The sequence below is a fragment of the Eretmochelys imbricata genome, chromosome 13 (genome assembly GCF_965152235.1).
Source record: "Eretmochelys imbricata isolate rEreImb1 chromosome 13, rEreImb1.hap1, whole genome shotgun sequence".
NCBI classification, from domain to species: domain Eukaryota; kingdom Metazoa; phylum Chordata; order Testudines; family Cheloniidae; genus Eretmochelys; species Eretmochelys imbricata.
Window position 1 is genome coordinate 37061650 of NC_135584.1, and position 18254 is coordinate 37079903.

General features: G+C 50.9%; 2 protein-coding genes across 3 annotated transcripts; both read left to right on the forward strand.

Moving 5' to 3' along the window:
• The first annotated feature begins 194 nt into the window (after positions 1-194).
• On the forward strand, positions 195-5449 carry LOC144273135 (granzyme B-like). Of its 2 annotated transcripts, XM_077831618.1 has the most exons (5): positions 195-1222; positions 1524-1671; positions 3100-3235; positions 4749-5009; positions 5153-5449. In XM_077831618.1, exons 1-5 carry the CDS (start codon positions 1132-1134, stop codon positions 5300-5302), a joined length of 786 nt encoding a protein of 261 aa, XP_077687744.1. In that variant the 5' UTR covers positions 195-1131; the 3' UTR covers positions 5303-5449. The 2 variants fall into 2 exon arrangements, with proteins under 2 accessions (XP_077687744.1, XP_077687745.1); XM_077831619.1 differs by having other exon boundaries at positions 1059-1222; positions 4749-5449.
• Positions 5450-8883: 3434 nt separating this feature from the next.
• On the forward strand, positions 8884-15675 carry LOC144273627 (mast cell protease 1A-like). Its single transcript, XM_077832296.1, has 5 exons — positions 8884-9269; positions 10259-10406; positions 11173-11308; positions 12304-12558; positions 15227-15675. The coding sequence occupies exons 1-5, from the start codon at positions 9194-9196 to the stop codon at positions 15371-15373; spliced, it is 762 nt and encodes a 253-aa protein (XP_077688422.1). The 5' UTR covers positions 8884-9193; the 3' UTR covers positions 15374-15675.
• The last annotated feature ends 2579 nt before the right edge of the window (positions 15676-18254 follow it).

The following is an 18254-nucleotide window of genomic DNA, read 5'->3' on the forward strand; positions in this document are numbered from 1 at the left end:
TACTCAGAGAATGAAATGGGAGGTTAGGGAATTAAAGGGGAGTGGGGAGGATTTCCAGGGCATTCGGTGGGAGTTTGTGGGGATTGAAGCGGAGGGTGGCAGCAGTTCAAGGGGCATGCGGGGGGTGTCACAGAGGAGGGAAGGATGCTGAGGGGATTAAGGGGGTCGAGGGTGTGATGGCCACTAACACAGGGTTGTTAGAAGACATCTGGGGGTCTGGGCAGGTTATCGGGCTCTGTACATGTGGGATGGGGGCATGAGGTGGTCCATGGGGTGTTTATAACCCTCCCACCCACGACCATATGGATCCTCCAGAGCAGAGACAGCACCATGATCCCACACACAAGGGGAGGCAAAGGGAAGGGATCAGGGGATGGGGGCACCTGTGCCTCCTGATCCAGCGCCACATAACACCAGGCGTCCCCTCCCGACAGCGGGAGGATCTCGGGGCAGGACACCTGGGTTCTCTCCTGGCTCTGGGAGGGGAGTAGGGTCTAGTGGTTAGAACGGAGAGGGGTCTGGGAGCCAGGACATCTGGGTTTGATCCCAGGCTCCGCTGTGTCATTTCCCCTCTGGTGCTGCACAGTCATAGCTCCCAGCTATACGGTGTCACAGAGGTTGCCACATTCCCTTCGCGTGGTCACAGACTCACCGTGGGGGCTTCTCAGAAACCCTCCTGCCACGGTCGCTGTGATCAGGGCTCATGATTGGTCTGCCCAGCCCCATCCTGTTCACAGTTGGGCCACTGTGAGAAAGATCAAAGAACCACGTTCCCACCCGCCACCCAGATCAGTCGCTATCACACCCAGCCCCCAGCACAGAGACATGGGCAGGGAGCTGAGCGAGGATGAGGCCAGATGAGTAAGAGCCCCAGATGTGCCCAGCTGTGAGCCCTCACCCGGAACAACCCTGGATTCTGCTGCACACATCCCTCCACCAGGGTCTTCTCTGTCCATCATCCATCCAATTGTGCAGGGACCCAGCTGCTGGGCTGACGCACAGCCTGTCCTTCCCCTCAGCCTGTGTGGTCGGCTGTGGTTGAACAGAGTCTGAACCTGCCATTCAGATGAGCACGTATATGTGACCTGCAGGTTTCCTGCTGGGTCTATAAATCACCAAGGGCTGAGGCAGATGCGCTGTCCCCTTCCCCGGATGGCTCTGATAATGCAGCCTCTGCTCCTGCTCCCCACGGCTTTTTTCCTGCCCCCCGGGGCTCTGGCTGGTGAGTACGGAGGGAATCAGGACCCGTTCAGTGCTGTTGTGGCTGTTTGCACATCCTGGGTCCTCCCCAGAGTCAGACACTTCTGCCTTGGGCGTTGTGCTCACCCTAGGACCCAGCTGGGATGCTATGGGTTGAAGAAGGCTGGGGCAAAGTTGGTGCCATTGCTAAAGTTGCATAGCCACAGGGGGAGATGCAGGGCCCGTATCCACATGGACACGTGTCCACATGTTGTTTGTGAGTCAAGCTAACCTGCCCAGAGGCTGACATTAATCATATCCTGGTGTGGGGATATCTCCACCAGGATGGATCACTGGTGGAAAGGAAGCCCGGTCCCACTCCAATCCCTACATGGCCTTCCTCAACATCAGCACGAAGCATGGGCACGAAAGGTGTGGAGGATTCCTGATTCAAAAGGACTTTGTGCTGACAGCTGCGCACTGTGACCTTGGGTAAGTGCCTGCTTCTTGACTCTCAGTTTCAAAGTTGTTGCCTCCTGGGGAATCCCCAAAGAGGGGTCAGCTGTGGCTTACTGCCCATGGTGGTAGGTGGGAATGTTTACACTGCCTGGGTGTCCACTAAAGTGGAATTAAATGCTGATATTTAATTTGTCACCATTAGGGTTCAGAGTTAACGGCCTGGCCAAGATGAACAGAGGCAGGGCTATCATTCCAGGCAGTCTCTGTGGGCGTAAATCAAGCTCATGGGCTAGCGTTTTAAAGTCACCTAGGGGAACTGAACAACCCATTCCCATTACACCAAACCAGAAGGGTCCAAATCCCCAAATCTCAGTCACAGAGTTCTTTGTCCTCCCAGTCCTAGAGAGGACCAGGAAGTGTTAATAAAGTGGGGGACTTAAGGATATCTTTGCAGCTGCTGGGGCTAGGTGGTTAAGTCTTTTTATAAATGGCACAGTTTGCTTGATCCTGCTGTTTCCTGATTTGCAGAACACCGATTGAATGAATTTTGCTTTCAGAAGAGATGAGACGAGATTTTCAAAGGTGCCTAATGGACGTGCATGGCCAATTCCCATTAAAATTAAATGTGGGGGTCTAAAAGCCCTTGACAGCTTTGCAAATCTCAGCCGATGTGAGGTTAATTATAATATTTAGCTCTTCTCATCTGGAGATCTCAAAGCACTTGACAAAAGGGGTTGGAATCATTATCCTGGGGATGTATAAACAAGGGGAATTTCAAGTAGGAGTAGAGGAGTTATTCTACCCCGGATTTGGCCCCGGTGCGACCGCTGCTGGGATCCTGTGTCCAGTTCTGGCACCCCACAATTCAGGAAAGATGTTGACAATTGGGAAAGAGGTCAGAAAAGAGCCACAAGAATGGTTAAAGGATCGGAAAACCTGCCTTAGAGTGAGAGACTCAAGGAGCTCAATCTGTTTATCTTAACCAAGAGAAGGAGATCGGACTAGATGATCACAGTGGTGCCTTGTGGCCTTGGAATGTACAAATCCCCATTCGACAGATGGGGAAACTGAGGCACAAAGAGGGGCAGTGATTTGTCCAAGGTCATCCAGCAAGCCTGTGAATAGAACCCAGGTCTCCTGAGTCCCCCTCTTGCACTCTACCCACTAGACCACACTGCCATAGGGTAACTCCTCGTGCATGACTTGACAATAATAGCTCCACCCTCATTCAGCTCCATGGAGATGTTAATTCTGAACCCTACTGACAACAATTCCTCTCTCTGTACATAACTGTTTCACTGCAGCTGCTTTTAGTGGCTTTGAAAATCTCTGCCTCTGGTTCCTATTTTAACACCCCAGAAGGTTGGGGCAGCATGGATGAGTTTTGGGTGGGGGAGGCCAGTGGGATCTAGGACCGCCCAAGCCTACCCCATTCCCAGCCACGACTCTCTGCATTCCCAGAAAAATCATGGTGTATCTGGGAGCTCATGATGTGACCAAGCGGGAGCAGAGCCAGCAACGCCTGGCTGTCCGACGGAAAATTCCCCACCCGAAATACAACAACAAGACACAGGAGAACGACCTCATGTTACTCAAGGTACCAATGACTGATTTTCTCCTGTTACATCCCTGTTAGTCTGTCTGTCTCCTCCTGGTGGCTCTTGGCTTATAGAGTCAGCTCTTTGAGGCATGGACTGTCGCTTCAATCTGTGTTTGCGCAGTGCTTGGCACAATGTGGTCATGGGTCGTGACTGGGGTTAGCCGTGTCAGTCTGTACCCACAAAAACAACAGGGAGTCCGGTGACACCTTAAAGACTAACAGATTTATTTGGGCATAAGCATTCTTGGGTAAAAAACCCACTTCTTGCGTCTGAAAGCTCATGCCCAAATAAATCTGTTAGTCTTTAAGGTGCCACTGGACTCCCTGTTCTAATAAATAATGTACAGCACCTTGCACAGTGGGGTCATGGGTCATAACTGGGGCCCTAGGTGCTACCATAATACACCTAATAAAGCATAATAATAATGACCCCATATTCAGAGTATTCAAATCTTGACTCAACATGACTTCTTTTTGTTTTTTGGTCAAAAATGGGGGGTTTGCCCCAAACTGGAACCTTCCTGAAGAAACGTAGCTTTTGCCTAACCATGCCTGTAAAAAAATATAGCAAAATGAGAAAATTGCTGAAGAAATGTGGGGTTTTTTTCTGTTGTTTTTTTTAAATGATGTTTTGAAACAGTGGAGGAATTTTCCACTTTTCACCAGTTTTTATTCCCCTGACTCCAATACTCAGTTAGAGATAAAAGATGAAAAAGTGCGAGGGAATGACAGAGAAATTTGTTTTCTCTCCCTTATTTATTTTTCCCCACTGGCAAAAAATAAGGAAGAATTAAAAAATAATAGACATGTTTTCTTTCCTCCTCTATGCTAGGCAAATGTGGGAAACGTGAGGTCTCCCCGCAACACATTCCCACACTTGGTTCCTTTTTTTGTTTCTTGTTTTGCTTTTCACTGCAAGAAAAAAGGTCAAAGCGACTGAAAGTGGGGAAAGAATCTCTGAACTTCAAAATGGGGTTTTTTAACTGAAAATTTTCATTTTGCATCTGATTTTTTAAAAAAATATGAAAAATTCTGAATGGTATGAAAAATTGTTTTTCTCCCTGTAAATTGATCATTCTCCTCTCCAGACATATACCGGGCAGGGATCTCGTCCCCTCCTGCAGAAGGGAGCGGCGTCTTTCTCACATACACACAGTCCCAAAACCAAAATCCTTCAAAAAATGTGGTTTCAGAAGTTATTTGTATTATGGTGGCATTTCAATCAAATTCAGGGCCCCATTGTGCCGGGCGCTGCACAGACCCCGACCGAGATCAGGGCCCCATTGTGCCGGGCGCTGCACAGACACAGTGAACCACAACTCTGCCTCAAAGAGCTCACACTATAAATAGACAAATGGTTGGCGGGGAAACTGAGGCACAGAGTGAGGCTGTGATTTGCCCAAGAGCATTGGAAGAGCCAGAAGCAGACCCCAGGTCTCCTGAGTCCCAGCCCAGTGCTTTATCCGCTAGGCCTTGCTGCCACCCTTTCCCTTGCCCGCTCTCCTTGCAGCTGAAGAGCAAAGCGAAGCTGACGGCGGCCGTGCAGCTCGTCCCCCTGCCCGAGGATGGTGAAGAGGTGATGCCAAGAGACATCTGCAACGTAGCAGGCTGGGGGAATACCCGGGCCAGGGGGTTTTCCCTGCCAAGCACGCTGCAGGAGGTCAACTTGATGGTGCTGGAGGCAAAGAGGTGCATGCGCTACTCCCATTTCATCCCCAACTCCATGCTCTGCGTGGGCGACCCCAAGGAATTCAATAAATCGTCCTTTAAGGTAAGTATCCCACCTGCCCTGCACGCATCCTCCCAGTTTGGCCCAGCACGGGGCGACGCTGAGACCCTGAGCTGTACCAAGGGACACGCACCCATGGGAAGGGCAGCTGAAACCAGCTTCAACACCTGGCGTTTATTTCGCAGGGCGACTCCGGGGGCCCCCTGGTCTGTGACGGGACGGCCCAGGGCATCGTCTCTTTTGGCAAAGTTGATGGGTCCCCCCCCAGGGTGTTCACCAGGGTCTCAGCGTACATCCCCTGGATCAAGAAAACAATGAGAAAGCTGCAGGATTAACCTTAGGCAAGCACCTTCTTTGCTCTCTGCCTCAGTTTCCCAGCTATGAAAGGAGCATTACAATCCTCACTTAGCTGTATGGATTTATCTCCTTGGAGCTGTGTCTCGAGCCCAGCCACTATGGTGATGGGCTCATGGTAAAGCCAATCAATAAATAGTGTCTTCTTGGTGTTTCCTGGTGCACATTATTTTAAAACCGTAAACAGGCCCAGTCAGACATTGTAGGTTTTAGCTTTAGAAACGAATCGCGAGGTCCCAGGATACTAGAGAGACAAGGTGGATGAGACAGGCTGGTCCAATAAAAGATCCCACCTCACCCGCCTTGCCTCTCTGTGATTCTGTAAAGTATTTTCTAGAAAGTCTGCCGATCTGTGTTTGAAAGTATCAACACCTGGAGGTTTGTTCTGGTGGTTAAAGATTTTTTCATTTAATTTTTTTGGTGATTGCCTCAAACGTTTGCAAAACCCTTCCCTCCCCACTTGGAAGTGTACTCTTTGGTCAAAAAGATGGGAAATTTCTGATCCGTTCTACAAACTGCTCGACTTGACCGAAAATCAAGGGGAAAAAAATGTCATGGAAGTTTTGTTCCTTTCTTTTTGGGGGCATGGGGGGAGTTACAATTTAAATTCCTACAAAGAATTTCATCCAGATCTGAAAAACTCCCACTGAATCTTCTTTGATGACATTTTCTCAATACTCCTATCAGGGTTCCTTCCCCTCTCTGAACTCTAGGGTACAGATGTGTGGACGCACATGAAAGACCCCCTAAGCTTATTCTTACCAGCTTAGGTTCAAAACTTTGCCAAGGTACGACCTTTGCCTTGTCCTTGAACAGTATGCTGCCACCACCAAGCATTTTAAACAAAGAACAGGGAAAGAGACCACTTGGAAACGTTTTCCCCCAAAATATCCCCCCAAGCCCTACACACCCCCTTTCCAGGGGAGGCTTGAGAATAATATCCTAACCAATTGGTTACAAAAACATCAAAGACCCAAATCCCTGGATCTTGGAACAGTGGAAAAATCAGTCAGGTTCTTAAAAAAAGGGTTTTATAAAAAAAAAAGAAAGGTAAAAATCATCCCTGTAAAATCAGGAGGGAAAGTACTTTACAGGGTATTCAGATTCAAAACACAGAGGATCCCCCTCTGGGCAAAACCTTAAAGTTACAGAAAACAGGAATAAACCTCCCTCTTAACACAGGGAAAATTCACATAAAACAAAAGAGAAACTAATCCGCCTTGCCTGGCTTACCTCTACTGGTTGCAGTATTGGAGACTTGGATTAGGAATGGTTGGAGAAGATGGATTTAATAATGCTCTATAAAATCATGACTGGTGTGGAGAAAGTAAATAAGGAAGTGTTATTTAATCCTTCTCATAACACAAGAACTAGGGGTCACCAAATGAAATTAGTAGGCAGCATGTTTAAAACAAACAAAAGGAAGTATTTCTTCACACAACGCACAGTCAACCTGTGGAACTCTTTGCCAGAGGATGTTGTGAAGTCCAAGACTATAACAGGGTTCAGAAAAGAACTAGATAAATTCATGGAGGATAGGTCCATCAATGGCTATTAGCCAGGATGGGCAGGGATGGTGGCCCTAGTCTCTGTTTGCCAGAAGCTGGGAATGGGTGACAGGAGATGGATCACTTGATGATTCCCTGTTCTGTTCATTCCCTCTGGGGCACCTGGCCTTGGCCACTGTCAGAAGACAGGATACTGGGCTAGATGGACTTTTGGTCTGACCCAATCTGGCCATTCTCATGTTCTTAATGAATTATATAAGGTTTATGTACTAGGAAAAAGAAATAACAGAGTTATTTCCAGGTTAAAGCAGGCAAACATAAACACCCCAATGAGTTACCATCTAAATCCGCAGAGTGCCAGAGCTGTAGTGGTCTGTCACTCTCTCAGAGCAACCCCTGGGGAGCTCTGGTGCCAGTTTGGGGTCTGTAGCCCACTCAGACGTCAAACAGCCCAAAAGACAGAAAATTGCCTTGTGGCTTCCTTTTATTTACGTCATTCAGCTTCCAAGCCCACAGCACTTCCTTGCACATCACATTTCCCAGCGGCCAGAGGGCTATTAACTAATTTTTTGTATTGTAATGGTCTGGGACGGCCCATCTCATTTTGATGGTCTGTCTGGATGGATGCCGGAAGGGGGGGCAGAGGATTCCCATGCCTGGGTTCCCAAGTTCAGAGCAAACACTTTCAATGTTATAAAGCAAAACGTTCATGTTTCCTTATAGCCTGTAACACAGACATTGCACGTGAGATTGATGAAGGCAGCAAGGTACAAGCATTTCATAGACTGTAAACACTGAATATGTTCTTGTAAGACTCCTCCCTCTTTTGAGTGAAATTAACACACAGGTGAACCGTCTGGTCTCCAGCTACGAGTTTGTTAGTTCTTAGTTAATGCCAGCTGCCTGGGCCTGCCGGCATCACACCATGTAGTCCATCACCAGCTAACCAGGGAGATCTGCCAGCTATCTCCTGTGTGAACGAGCTATCCCCCAACCATGAGATTTCCTGGATGGTCACTCCAAGCCCATGAACCATAGGTGTCAGGATAGAAACACTATCCCTGAATTAGTACCTGTACGCACGACTCACAGCGAGCATGAAGCTTGACAAGCTACCAGCTTTCAGTAGAGTCCTGACACACTACCCTTCAGGGCTAAACACCAGGGAATAGGTGTGTGAGGTGTAGTGAGTTTGTCAGGTCTGAGACAGGACTGGCTTGTGAAGGACAATGAACACGTCGTTGGATGACACCAATGGGAGGGGGACTGGCTGGATCAAGGGATGGGAAATTGGATGTGGGGCCTTTCCCCTTTTGGAGGTGCCGGCTCTGATCCAGCCCCACAGTTGGGGACTGGCTGGCTTAGTGGGGTGGGGAACTGGACATGGGGCCTTTTAAACCTGCGACATGGTTTCTAATCTGCAGTGATTACTGCCTCTATTTTAGGGCTCTGGGAGGGGAGTGGGGTCTAGTGGTTACAGCAAGGGGAGCTGGGAGCCAGGACTCCTAGGTTCTATCCCTGGTTCTGGGAGGGAAGTGGGGTCTAGTGGGTTAGAGCAGAGGGGGCTGGGAGCCAGGACTCCTGGGTTCTATCCCTATCTGTGCTGTGTCATTTACCCTCTGGTGCTGCACAGTCATAGCTCCCAGCTGTACATCATCACACAGGCTGCCACATCCCATTCACTTGGTCAAAGTCTCACCAGGGGGCTTCTCAGGAACCCTCCTGCCGCAGTCGCTGTGATCGGAGCTCATGGCTGCTCTGCCCAGCCCCACCCTGTTCTCGGCTGGGCCACCCTGAGAAAGATCAAAGGGCCACGTTCCTACCCACCACTGAGATCTGTCTCTGTCACCCACTGCCTGCACCACAGAGACATGGGCAGGGAACTGAGCGATGAGGGGCCCAGGTGAGTAAGAGCCAACAGATGTGCACGGCTGTGAGCTGGCAACCAGAAAACCCCTGGATCCTTCTAGACGTATGTCCACCGGGGTCCTCTCCATTCAGTGGTCCATCATCCATTGAGCTGTGGAGAGACCCAGACAGGCAGCATCCATCCAGCTATGCAGGCTTCCTGGCTGACACAGGGTGTGTACTTCCCCTCACCCGACGTGGTTGGCTGTGGTTAGAAACTGAGATGCCTGAGCCCTGCATTTAGATGAGTGTGTGGGTGACCCTCAGCTTTCCTGCCCCCAAGATCTCCCCCTGCTGAGTCTATAAAGCCCCCAGGCCTGAGGCAGATGCACTGTCCCTGCACTAAGAAAAGGAGTACTTGTGGCACCTTAGAGACTAACCAATTTATTTGAGCATAAGCTTTCGTGAGCTACAGCTCACTTCATCGGATGCAACCTGAAACCTGTCCCTGCAAATATGACTCCAAATATGAAGGTACAGATCTTGCTCCTGCTTCCCATGGCCTTTCTCCTGCCCCCCGGGGCTTGGGCTGGTGAGTACGGCTGGGATCAGGGGCCCTTCGGATTTTGGGGTGAATGGGGGGTCTCAGGGATTGGGTTCAGTGGGTGCTATCTAGGAGCCTGTGACAATCTATACCCATATGTTCACCTCTTTTACAGGACTATGATAAATTTTATACAAAGCATGCCTTGTGAGGTATTGTCTAAAATTCATACTTTGCTGATCATTACTGTCCTGGTAACATATGTGTGGCAGCTAAAGTTATAATATTCTACTGTATGGTTTTACTAAGATATGTTCCAAGTCTGGGGAGCAGCCACAGACCAGTTCGCCAGAGACAAAAGACTAGCGAATGCCTCAGCCAGGTGTCAATGTAATCAATTGGACTATCACCTGATTAAGTGGCCATTCTTGAGCAGGAAAGAGGACATGGGCGAAAAAATTACATTGTGACAAAGAAACAGCTTGGGGTTCCTGTTCACACACTTTCTGTATCATGAACCTCAGCTTGTGATGGTTCTTGTAGAGGAGAAACAGCTATAAGAAGGGTGAGCAGATGCCCAAAACGATCTCTCCCTGTCTCTTTACCCACGGCATTAACAACAGTGGAAGTGCAAAGGGAGCAGCATTAGACTGGGGGATGGAACCTGACTGAAGGAAATTTAGCCAGTAAGATTGTCAGTGCCCTTTTGGGGCTTGCCTGGCCTAATTTGGGGTGACCTTGGCCCTGAATGCCATTAACTCAAGGCAGTGCAATTACTGACCCACTCCCTGTGCATTTGGCACTTATTCTCCACCCAGCAAAGACAAATTTTTCGATTTACCTCCCAGCCCCATGGGGTGTCCAGTCTGGGGGAGAGCTGAGGGGACAGAGTTCCAGGCCCAGGGATCCCCCAGGGAGAGCATCATAGGGGGTGGGTTGAGGCTGTGGGGATTCCCCTTTGGGATGGGGAGCTCAGTCCCAGCCCGGCCCAAGGAGACGATGGGGTTCTTTGTATGAACCTGGTCTCCCCTCCACAGGTGAGATCATTGGGGGACAGGAAGCCCAGCCCCACTCCAGGCCCTACATGGCCAATCTGGAAATACGACTTGGAGACAAGAGCTATCGCTGCGGAGGGTTCCTGGTGAAGACAAACTTCGTGCTGACGGCCGCTCACTGCAAGGGAGAGTAAGCACCTCTGTGCTGGGGATGTCGGGGCAGGTCGGGCGTTAGCAGGTGATGGGGGAGCCGGGAGCTCTGGCACCGTGGTAGGTTGCAGGGAAGGAGCAGTTAGTAGGACAGGCTGGGAGAGCAGAGCCCAGGGGTCTGATCTGCTCAGGGGGCGTCGGTGTGTTTCTCGGGGCCTCAGCAAACCATGGTCCAGCTCCAGTGCTGGGTAAATCAATGGGGCTATGGCCATTGACACCAGCTGGGGTCTGGCCCATTGCCCAGATCAGGGCAGGGAGGGGCTCACAGCCCCAGGACAGCTCTGCAGGGCTCTGAGCTGGGGGGAGCTAGGCATAGACCCCTGTGTGGATCATGCTGGATGGGAGCTGAGACCCAGGGGCGGGGAAAACAATAAGGAGTGAAGCAGCTCAAGGGAACAGCACAAGGGACTAGTGGAGATAGAGGCTGGGACCCCAATGCCACTGGGCAAGTGTTTATGCTGCAACCAGTGCCCACTAGAAGGGAAATGCCCCTTGTTCCATTCCCCCTACACACACACACACCTCCAAACCAGCCAATCCCCAGCAACGGAGCCGGATCAGAGCTGGCAATGTGTATAGTGGTACGTACATTTTTGCTGGCAGAAGCTGACAGCCTCAGCCTGACAGCCCCAGGCTGCCCCGTCCCCTCCATGTCACTGTTCATGAGTCAGACCCTCATGTGCCCGTCTGCCCCTGACATACGCTCTTGCCCCTAACGCCTCATGGATTGCTCCTGGGTTTTACAGCGAGATCACTGTCACACTGGGAGCCCATAACATTAGACAATGGGAACGGAGCCAACAGAAAATACCTGTGAGGCGCCAGATCCTGCACCCGCGATACAACAGAGACACCATTAGCAATGACATCATGCTGCTGCAGGTACGGCCCCCATCCGATCACGCCGCCCCAGTGACCTCATACTCCTGCAGGTACCATCCCCATCCCATCACCCCACCCCAGTGACCTCACACTGCTGCAGGTACGGCCCCCATCCGATCACGCCGCCCCAGTGACCTCATACTCCTGCAGGTACCGGCCCCATCCCATCACCCCACCCCAGTGACCTCACACTGCTGCCGATACTGGCCCCATCCAACGTTCTCACTAATTATTACCATCCATGTGCAGAATGAATATTGTTATGTGCACCAATATGGAGGGAATGTGTGGCGGGGGTGGGGCCGAGGGGTTCGGAGTGTGGGAGGGGGCTCAGGGCTGGGGCAGAGGGTTGAGATTTGGGGGGTGAGGGCTCTGAGGTGGGGCCAGGGATGAGGGGTTTGGGGTGCAGGCTGCCCCAGGGCTGCAGCGGAGAGAGAGGACTCCCTCCAGCCCTCTCTCCCTGAAGAAGCACCTGGGCTGGGGGAGAGCATCTCTCCCAGCTGCAGCAGCTCCAGGGCTGCGGGAGTCCTCTCTCCCTGTGGCAGCCCCTGGGTTGGGCAGGGCTGAGAGGCGTCTCTCCCTGCTGCACCGCAGCCCTGGTGCTGGGGGAATTGCTGTGGCCCCGCATGCTCCAAGCTCCCCCATCACCACCCCCACCTCACCCCACACCCGTGAGTGCAATGTGCACACCTGTGCGGCCCTCGGTGGCCTGCTGCATGGCCGTGCAGGCGTGCAACTTACAAGGAACATAGTCGCCCTCCCATCACCCTGCCCCCAGTGACCACACACTGCTGCAGGTACCTTCCCCCTCTCATCCCCCTGCCCCCAAGGACCTCCTACTGCTGCAGGTTCCACCCCCATCCCATCACCCTGCCCCTTGAGTCTTGAGTTTCTGAGTTGTCTCCATCTGACACACACACACAGACACACACACACAGACACTCTGACTGCACTTCATGGGCTGTTTCATTCCCCTCCCCTCTTTGCCCCAACAGCTGCAACACAAGGCGCGTCTGACTGAAGAGGTGGGACTGATTGATTTGACTTCTGCTCATCGCAGAGTGAGGCCGGGGACCATGTGCAGTGTGGCTGGCTGGGGGAGGACTAGCCTGACTGATACACCCAACACCCTTCAGGAAGTGAACCTGTTAGTGATAAGCGATGAGACCTGTTACAAGCGGTACCGTTACTATTACCCCTCCAGCATGCTGTGCGCAGGGGACCCTGATGACCAGAAGTCAATTTATCTGGTAAGTGGCTGATTGGCTTGGGCTCCTGCTGCTGGTTGTCCTTCCTCAGCCGCATTGTGGGGTCTGCCGGGACTCACAGGGGCCTGGCAAGTGCAGTGGGACCTCAGCCCTATTGATTGTCTAGCCCTAAATGACTAGACCCTGGTAACGTGCCTATCCTACTGCAGAGCCTTCCACCAGGTCGTACAGTGACACCTTCAGCTCCTTATTGTCATGCATTGGCCAGGGGTATCCCGCGGCCCCTCCCTGCCTGATTCACACGCCATGGGAATGTGGGAAGAATGACACAGGGTGGCAGGGTCCAAATAATGACATTCATTAACAACATGCAACCCATGAGACCTGGCTCCCAGCCCAAGGCTGCTCTGCTCGGGTTCCGGTAACGTAGGAGACATAGGACAGTGTGAGCCCCACTGGAGGGCTCCCACGCGGTTGACAGGAACATCACCCAATTCCTGAGCACTACAGTCAGTGACAGCCCCAAGCTGGCTCTTTCAATCTTTCAAATCCTAGACGAGCCCCTCCTCGGAGTCATGGCATGGCAGAGTTGAGGCCAGACCAGACCATCCAGTCTGAAAATCTGCAGATCGCAGGCCACCAACCCTGCCCAGCATCCGCACACTAAAACCAACAGCCAAAATGTGACCAAGGCATCACGGCCCACAGGCAGGGCTTAACTTGTAATCAAAGAGGTGTCAGGACTTAAGCAATTAGGTGCCAGGACTCAAGCAATTTTTTACATTCGTACCTGATGCAGCAGGCCCAGAGGCGCCAGAGATATGGACGGTCAAGTCTGGCGATGCTGGGGCTCAGCCCGGGCACAAATTAAGGACTGCCCACTGGAGACAAACCTGTGGTGGCGACAGGCAGAGAACAGGAGGGACTGAGGGGCCACCAATGCCCGAGGCCCCACAGTGGCAGGAAATGGATTAGGAGAGATGTGCCCAGATTGTTGCAATGGGTGACCCATGCCCCAGAGGAAGGTGAACCCCCCTGCGCCCTGCAAGGTCCCCAGCACTCTGACCTGGGGGAAAGATTCCTTCCCAGCCCAGAACGTGTTGATCACTCAGACCCTGGCCGTGTGAGCAAGCTCCTGAAAGGGAGAACCCTCTCTATCACCTCCCGCGTCCCATCCTCAGCCCCGGCCACTTCGGAAGCTTCAGATCAACCCCCACCACCTACTCCCCGTTTACACAACACATCTTGAGTGACACATCTGGGATTGATCCAGGGACATCCAGAGCGAAAGGCATGAGCTGCCCCAGCTAGCACTGCAGAGCTGTTGGGTCCCACCAGCTGGCGTCGGCTATGATGATAAAGTCTCCATCACTGGCAATTTTAACATCAAGCCTGGATGGTTTTTTAAATGATCTGCTCTAGTTTAACCAGGAATTATTTCAGGACCATCCAATGGCCTGTGTCATGCCAGCCTAGTGTGGGTCACAGCTGAGAGTGCCAAATTCAGGACAGTCTGGTACAAAAACCAGGGCAGACACAACCCAAAACTGATGGCTTATTCTATAATTCGATTTCACCAGGCCAGTAACAAAAGTAAGCTTCTCTCTCACCACACTGATTAACAAGAAGCCAAAACACGTGTCCAGCCCTTGGCTTACCACCCAGGCAACTGGTCTTTATGCTGAGAGGTTACAGAAAACCAGATTCATCATATATAGGGATCTTCTAATCCCAAAGGATCAGCCACTTCACCAGGTCAAGCTATAGTTCCGCTCTTACCTCAAAATCATGCTTGTAGCCAAACCTTTAGTAACTAAAACCTAAAGGTTTTATTATAGAAATAAAAGAGACAAGACTGTTATTAAATGGTTAAAAGAATCATATACATTACAAGTGATTTTCAGAGTCTGTAGATCAGGTTCATAGTAGTGATGATAAATTGGCTAGCTTGCAAAAAGTTTCTGTGGGTCACCCAGACAGGTTGTGGGGTCATTCAGTCCATTGTTCAAATCTTCCTTGTTAGAAATCACAGTCCAGAGAAGTGAAGCAGGGATGAAGACAAAGAAGTGATGTCACCATCTCCACTTTTATACTTTCAGCCCAAGTGCATGGAAAGTTACTGGCAAAAGATGGAGTCTTATATCACGAGTCCTTATCCCATGTCCTTCCATGCCTTGCTGGGTCACTGGGCCTCCATTACCCATATGCTCTTTCAGGAGTCCTCTGAAGAGGTCCCTTGATATCCTTAATGGGCCATCAACACATGGCTGGCTAGTCCTGATGTAAATCTGCCTGGTGGGTGTCACCCAAGAGCAAAACATATTTGAGATAGACCTAGCCAATATTCATAACTTCAGATACAACGATGATACATGGATTTAAACAGGATAATCACACTTAACAGATTATAACCTTTACAAGGATACTTTACAAGACATGCTTTGTACAAGATTGATTGCAATTTTGTAACAATAGTGACTGACTTATTGTAACTAATCATCTTTATTTTTATACAGCATCACACAGGAGGTCAGACTAGATAATCACAATGGTGCTTCTGGTCTTAGATTCTATGAATCCCCCATCTTGGGCTTCTCAGTGCTAATTCATTTCTTTTTTGAAGATGCGCTGGCTTTAATGGCCCAAACAGTGATGTCCTGGAGTCCTGATCAGTGCTTTAAAACTCATCTCCCTGTTTATTCTGGGGCAGGGCGATTCTGGAGGCCCGATCGTGTGCCGTGGAGTGGCCGAGGGCATCGTCTCCAAGTGCATCAGGAACAGCATTGCGCCTCCTGCTGTGTACACACGGATTTCCCACTTCATGCCCTGGATCACTGACACCATGAGAGGAATCTAGCAACACAGAGCCCCTGGCCAGCCACAGCCTTCTGCTACACAACCTGCTCCTGCAAACATGTGATCAGACTTCCCTCTTAGTCTGGGCCTAGCTATTCATTGATTTATGATCAACATAGTCCTTGTAGCCAGATCAGAGATGGCGCCCTGTAATGGGGAAAGGCCCCGGGTCCCATTCCCCACCCCTCTGAGCTAGCCAGTCCCCACCCTGGGTCCAGACTGGAGCTGCCACCCCCAGGGAGACCACATACCACGTTTCTTTCTGCTTGTACCCTGGATAGTCTCTGTAAAGTGCTGAGGAAAATATGCAACGTTCCCTGCTCTGTGGGTCACAGATACAGCTTGTGATACACTAAATGGCTTTTTGCAGCAGCTGCTGTTGGTGTCTGGACTCCTGAGTGTTTCACTGATCATGAGAGGTGGGCTGCCTCTGAGTGAGGGTTTGGGTGTGGGCGTTGTGGGGTGTGAAACTACAGTTAAAGGGGACGTGTGGGGAGAAGGGAGAAGGGCCCCAATTCAGCCAGGCACTGAGCACATTCCGACATTGCAGCCCATGTGAGTAGCCCCTTTGCATCCAATCAGAATATGCAAGTGCTTAAAGTCAGACACCTGATTATGCAGATGCTAAATCAGAAGACAAATAGGAGAGAGAGAGAGAGAGGTTGGATAGATAGATAGATAGATAGAGGGGGTGTATGGGGATGGATAGATCGATAGATCAGGTCTGTCTTCACTGCAGAGCTCACCCAGGCTGAGCCCTAAGTTGCTACAGTCCACACACAAACCCCTGGAGGTGCTTTGGACCTGGACCAGGTGTCCTGACTGGGGTTGTCAGCTAGGACCCAGGTTTTGCTTGATCTCAGGCTCTAACTCACCCACTTTGGAGAGAAAACACAGGCTGGATCACTCAGGGCTGGTGCTTCTCCAATGTCTTCCCACGATTCCCCCCAGGCCTAGTCTACCCTTCCCCCAACTCCCTTCTGCACCAGATGTCACCCCCAGTTTCCTAGTGCCCTGGGTTGGCATTGAGCCCTTCGTTGTGCAGGGTCTGCTCCGTTTCTACCTCGCCCTAGAGCAGAGCTGCCCTCTGGCAAATCCTCTTGCCAGCATGCTGCTTCGTGGCCAGAGGCCCCCAGCCTAGCTCAGCGGGAGCACAACGGGGAGATGGACCCCACAGATAAGATCCCCAAGAGGCAAGCAGGGGAGAGGATGGAGCAGGTGGCAATTCAGTGGGGGAGGAGAATAAACAACCTGGAGGGTGCCTATGGCAGGGGAGTTGACACCAACGGCCAACCTGACCCCCAGCCTCAACCTGCTCCTGTGACAGGGATTGAGTCGATCCTGGCACCGCTCGGAGTGTGGAGCCCCGGCTGTGCGGGACAGGCTTTGAGCCCAGAGGTGTTAAGAACGGACCAGGGCAGAGCGGCCAGAGGGGCTGGGACAGACTCCGACTGCCTGCGGGAAAAGCTGGTACCTCCTGGGCCTGCTATCCCACGGGAGACAACCCCAGAGCTCAGGCAAGGGAGGACCCCACTGCTGTGGGGGATGGGACTGTGACATTCCCCAGGCTACAATCTGGACTGTTGGACAGTGTGTTCCCTCAGTTCTGCAACCTAGGGTGTCATTCACACTGCTTCACTCTGAGACCCACCACTCCCGGTCTGCTCACACCCAGCCTCCAGCATGTAAGTCTGATTTGTGTCCATTTATTCTGTTACGTAAGAGACTGTCCAGTTTGACCAATGTACATGGCAGAGGGGCATCAGACGTCAAGAATTATAACATTCAAAAACCAGTCGGAGAACACTTCAATCTCTTTGGTCACTCAATTACAGACCTAAAAGTGGCAATTCTTCAACAAAAAAACTTCAAAAACAGACTCCAAGGAGAGACTGCTGAATTGGAATTAATTTGCAAACTGGATACAATTAACTTAGGCTTGAATAGAGACTGGGAGTGGATGGGTCATTACACAAAGTAAAACTATTTCCCCATGTTTATTCCCCCCCTCCACCATTCCTCAGACGTTCTTGTCAACTGCTGGAAATGGCCCACCTTGATTATCACTACAAAAGGTTTCCCCCCTTCCTGTCCCCCGCACTGCTCTCCTGCTGGTAATAGCTCACCTTAAGTGATCACTCTCCTTACAGTGTGTATGGTGACACCCATTGTTTCATGTTCTTTGTGTATATAAATCTCCCCACTGTACTTTCCACTGAATGCATCCGATAAAGTGAGCTGTAGTTCACGAAAGCTTATGCTCAAATAAATTGGTTAGTCTCTAAGGTGCCACAAGTCCTTCTTTTCTTTTTGCGAATACAGACTAACTCGGCTGCTACTCTGAAAAGTGGTCTGCCAGAGCCAGTTGGTGCCTTTGCTCTCTCTTTCCTCAGCTTCCTGGGTTTTTAGCTCTAGGGCTCGCTGATGTCCAAACTCCTCAGCTTGCTTCTGAGCCCCTATTTCCAGTTCCCTTAGCTCCAAGATTTGGGGATGTTCTTTCTCTTTTTCTGCCACCTGCAGTCTGTACAGCTCCAACTTTGCAACTGCATCACTTTTGCCCATCTTTCTGCTTTTCCTGTCCCTATTTCCTTTCCCCAAAATAAGTAAACAGAAAATAATAAACCAGTAACCTTCTCTTTGACTTTTCTCAGCATCCACACTTAAAGTCTCACTTAAAAATCTCCACACCAGTGTATGAAGTGCAAATCTCACTCAGGACAACAAGCTGTGCATTTCACCCTGCTCGATGCACCACTGTGATGGGGTCTTTGGGGTGCAACCTGGCCTGTGGGACCTCTGACCCCTCCAAACACAACAGCCTGGGCTGCCTCTGACACTGTGATCCTGATGTCAAACTACAAGCCTCTGGCAGGCCCTGCACT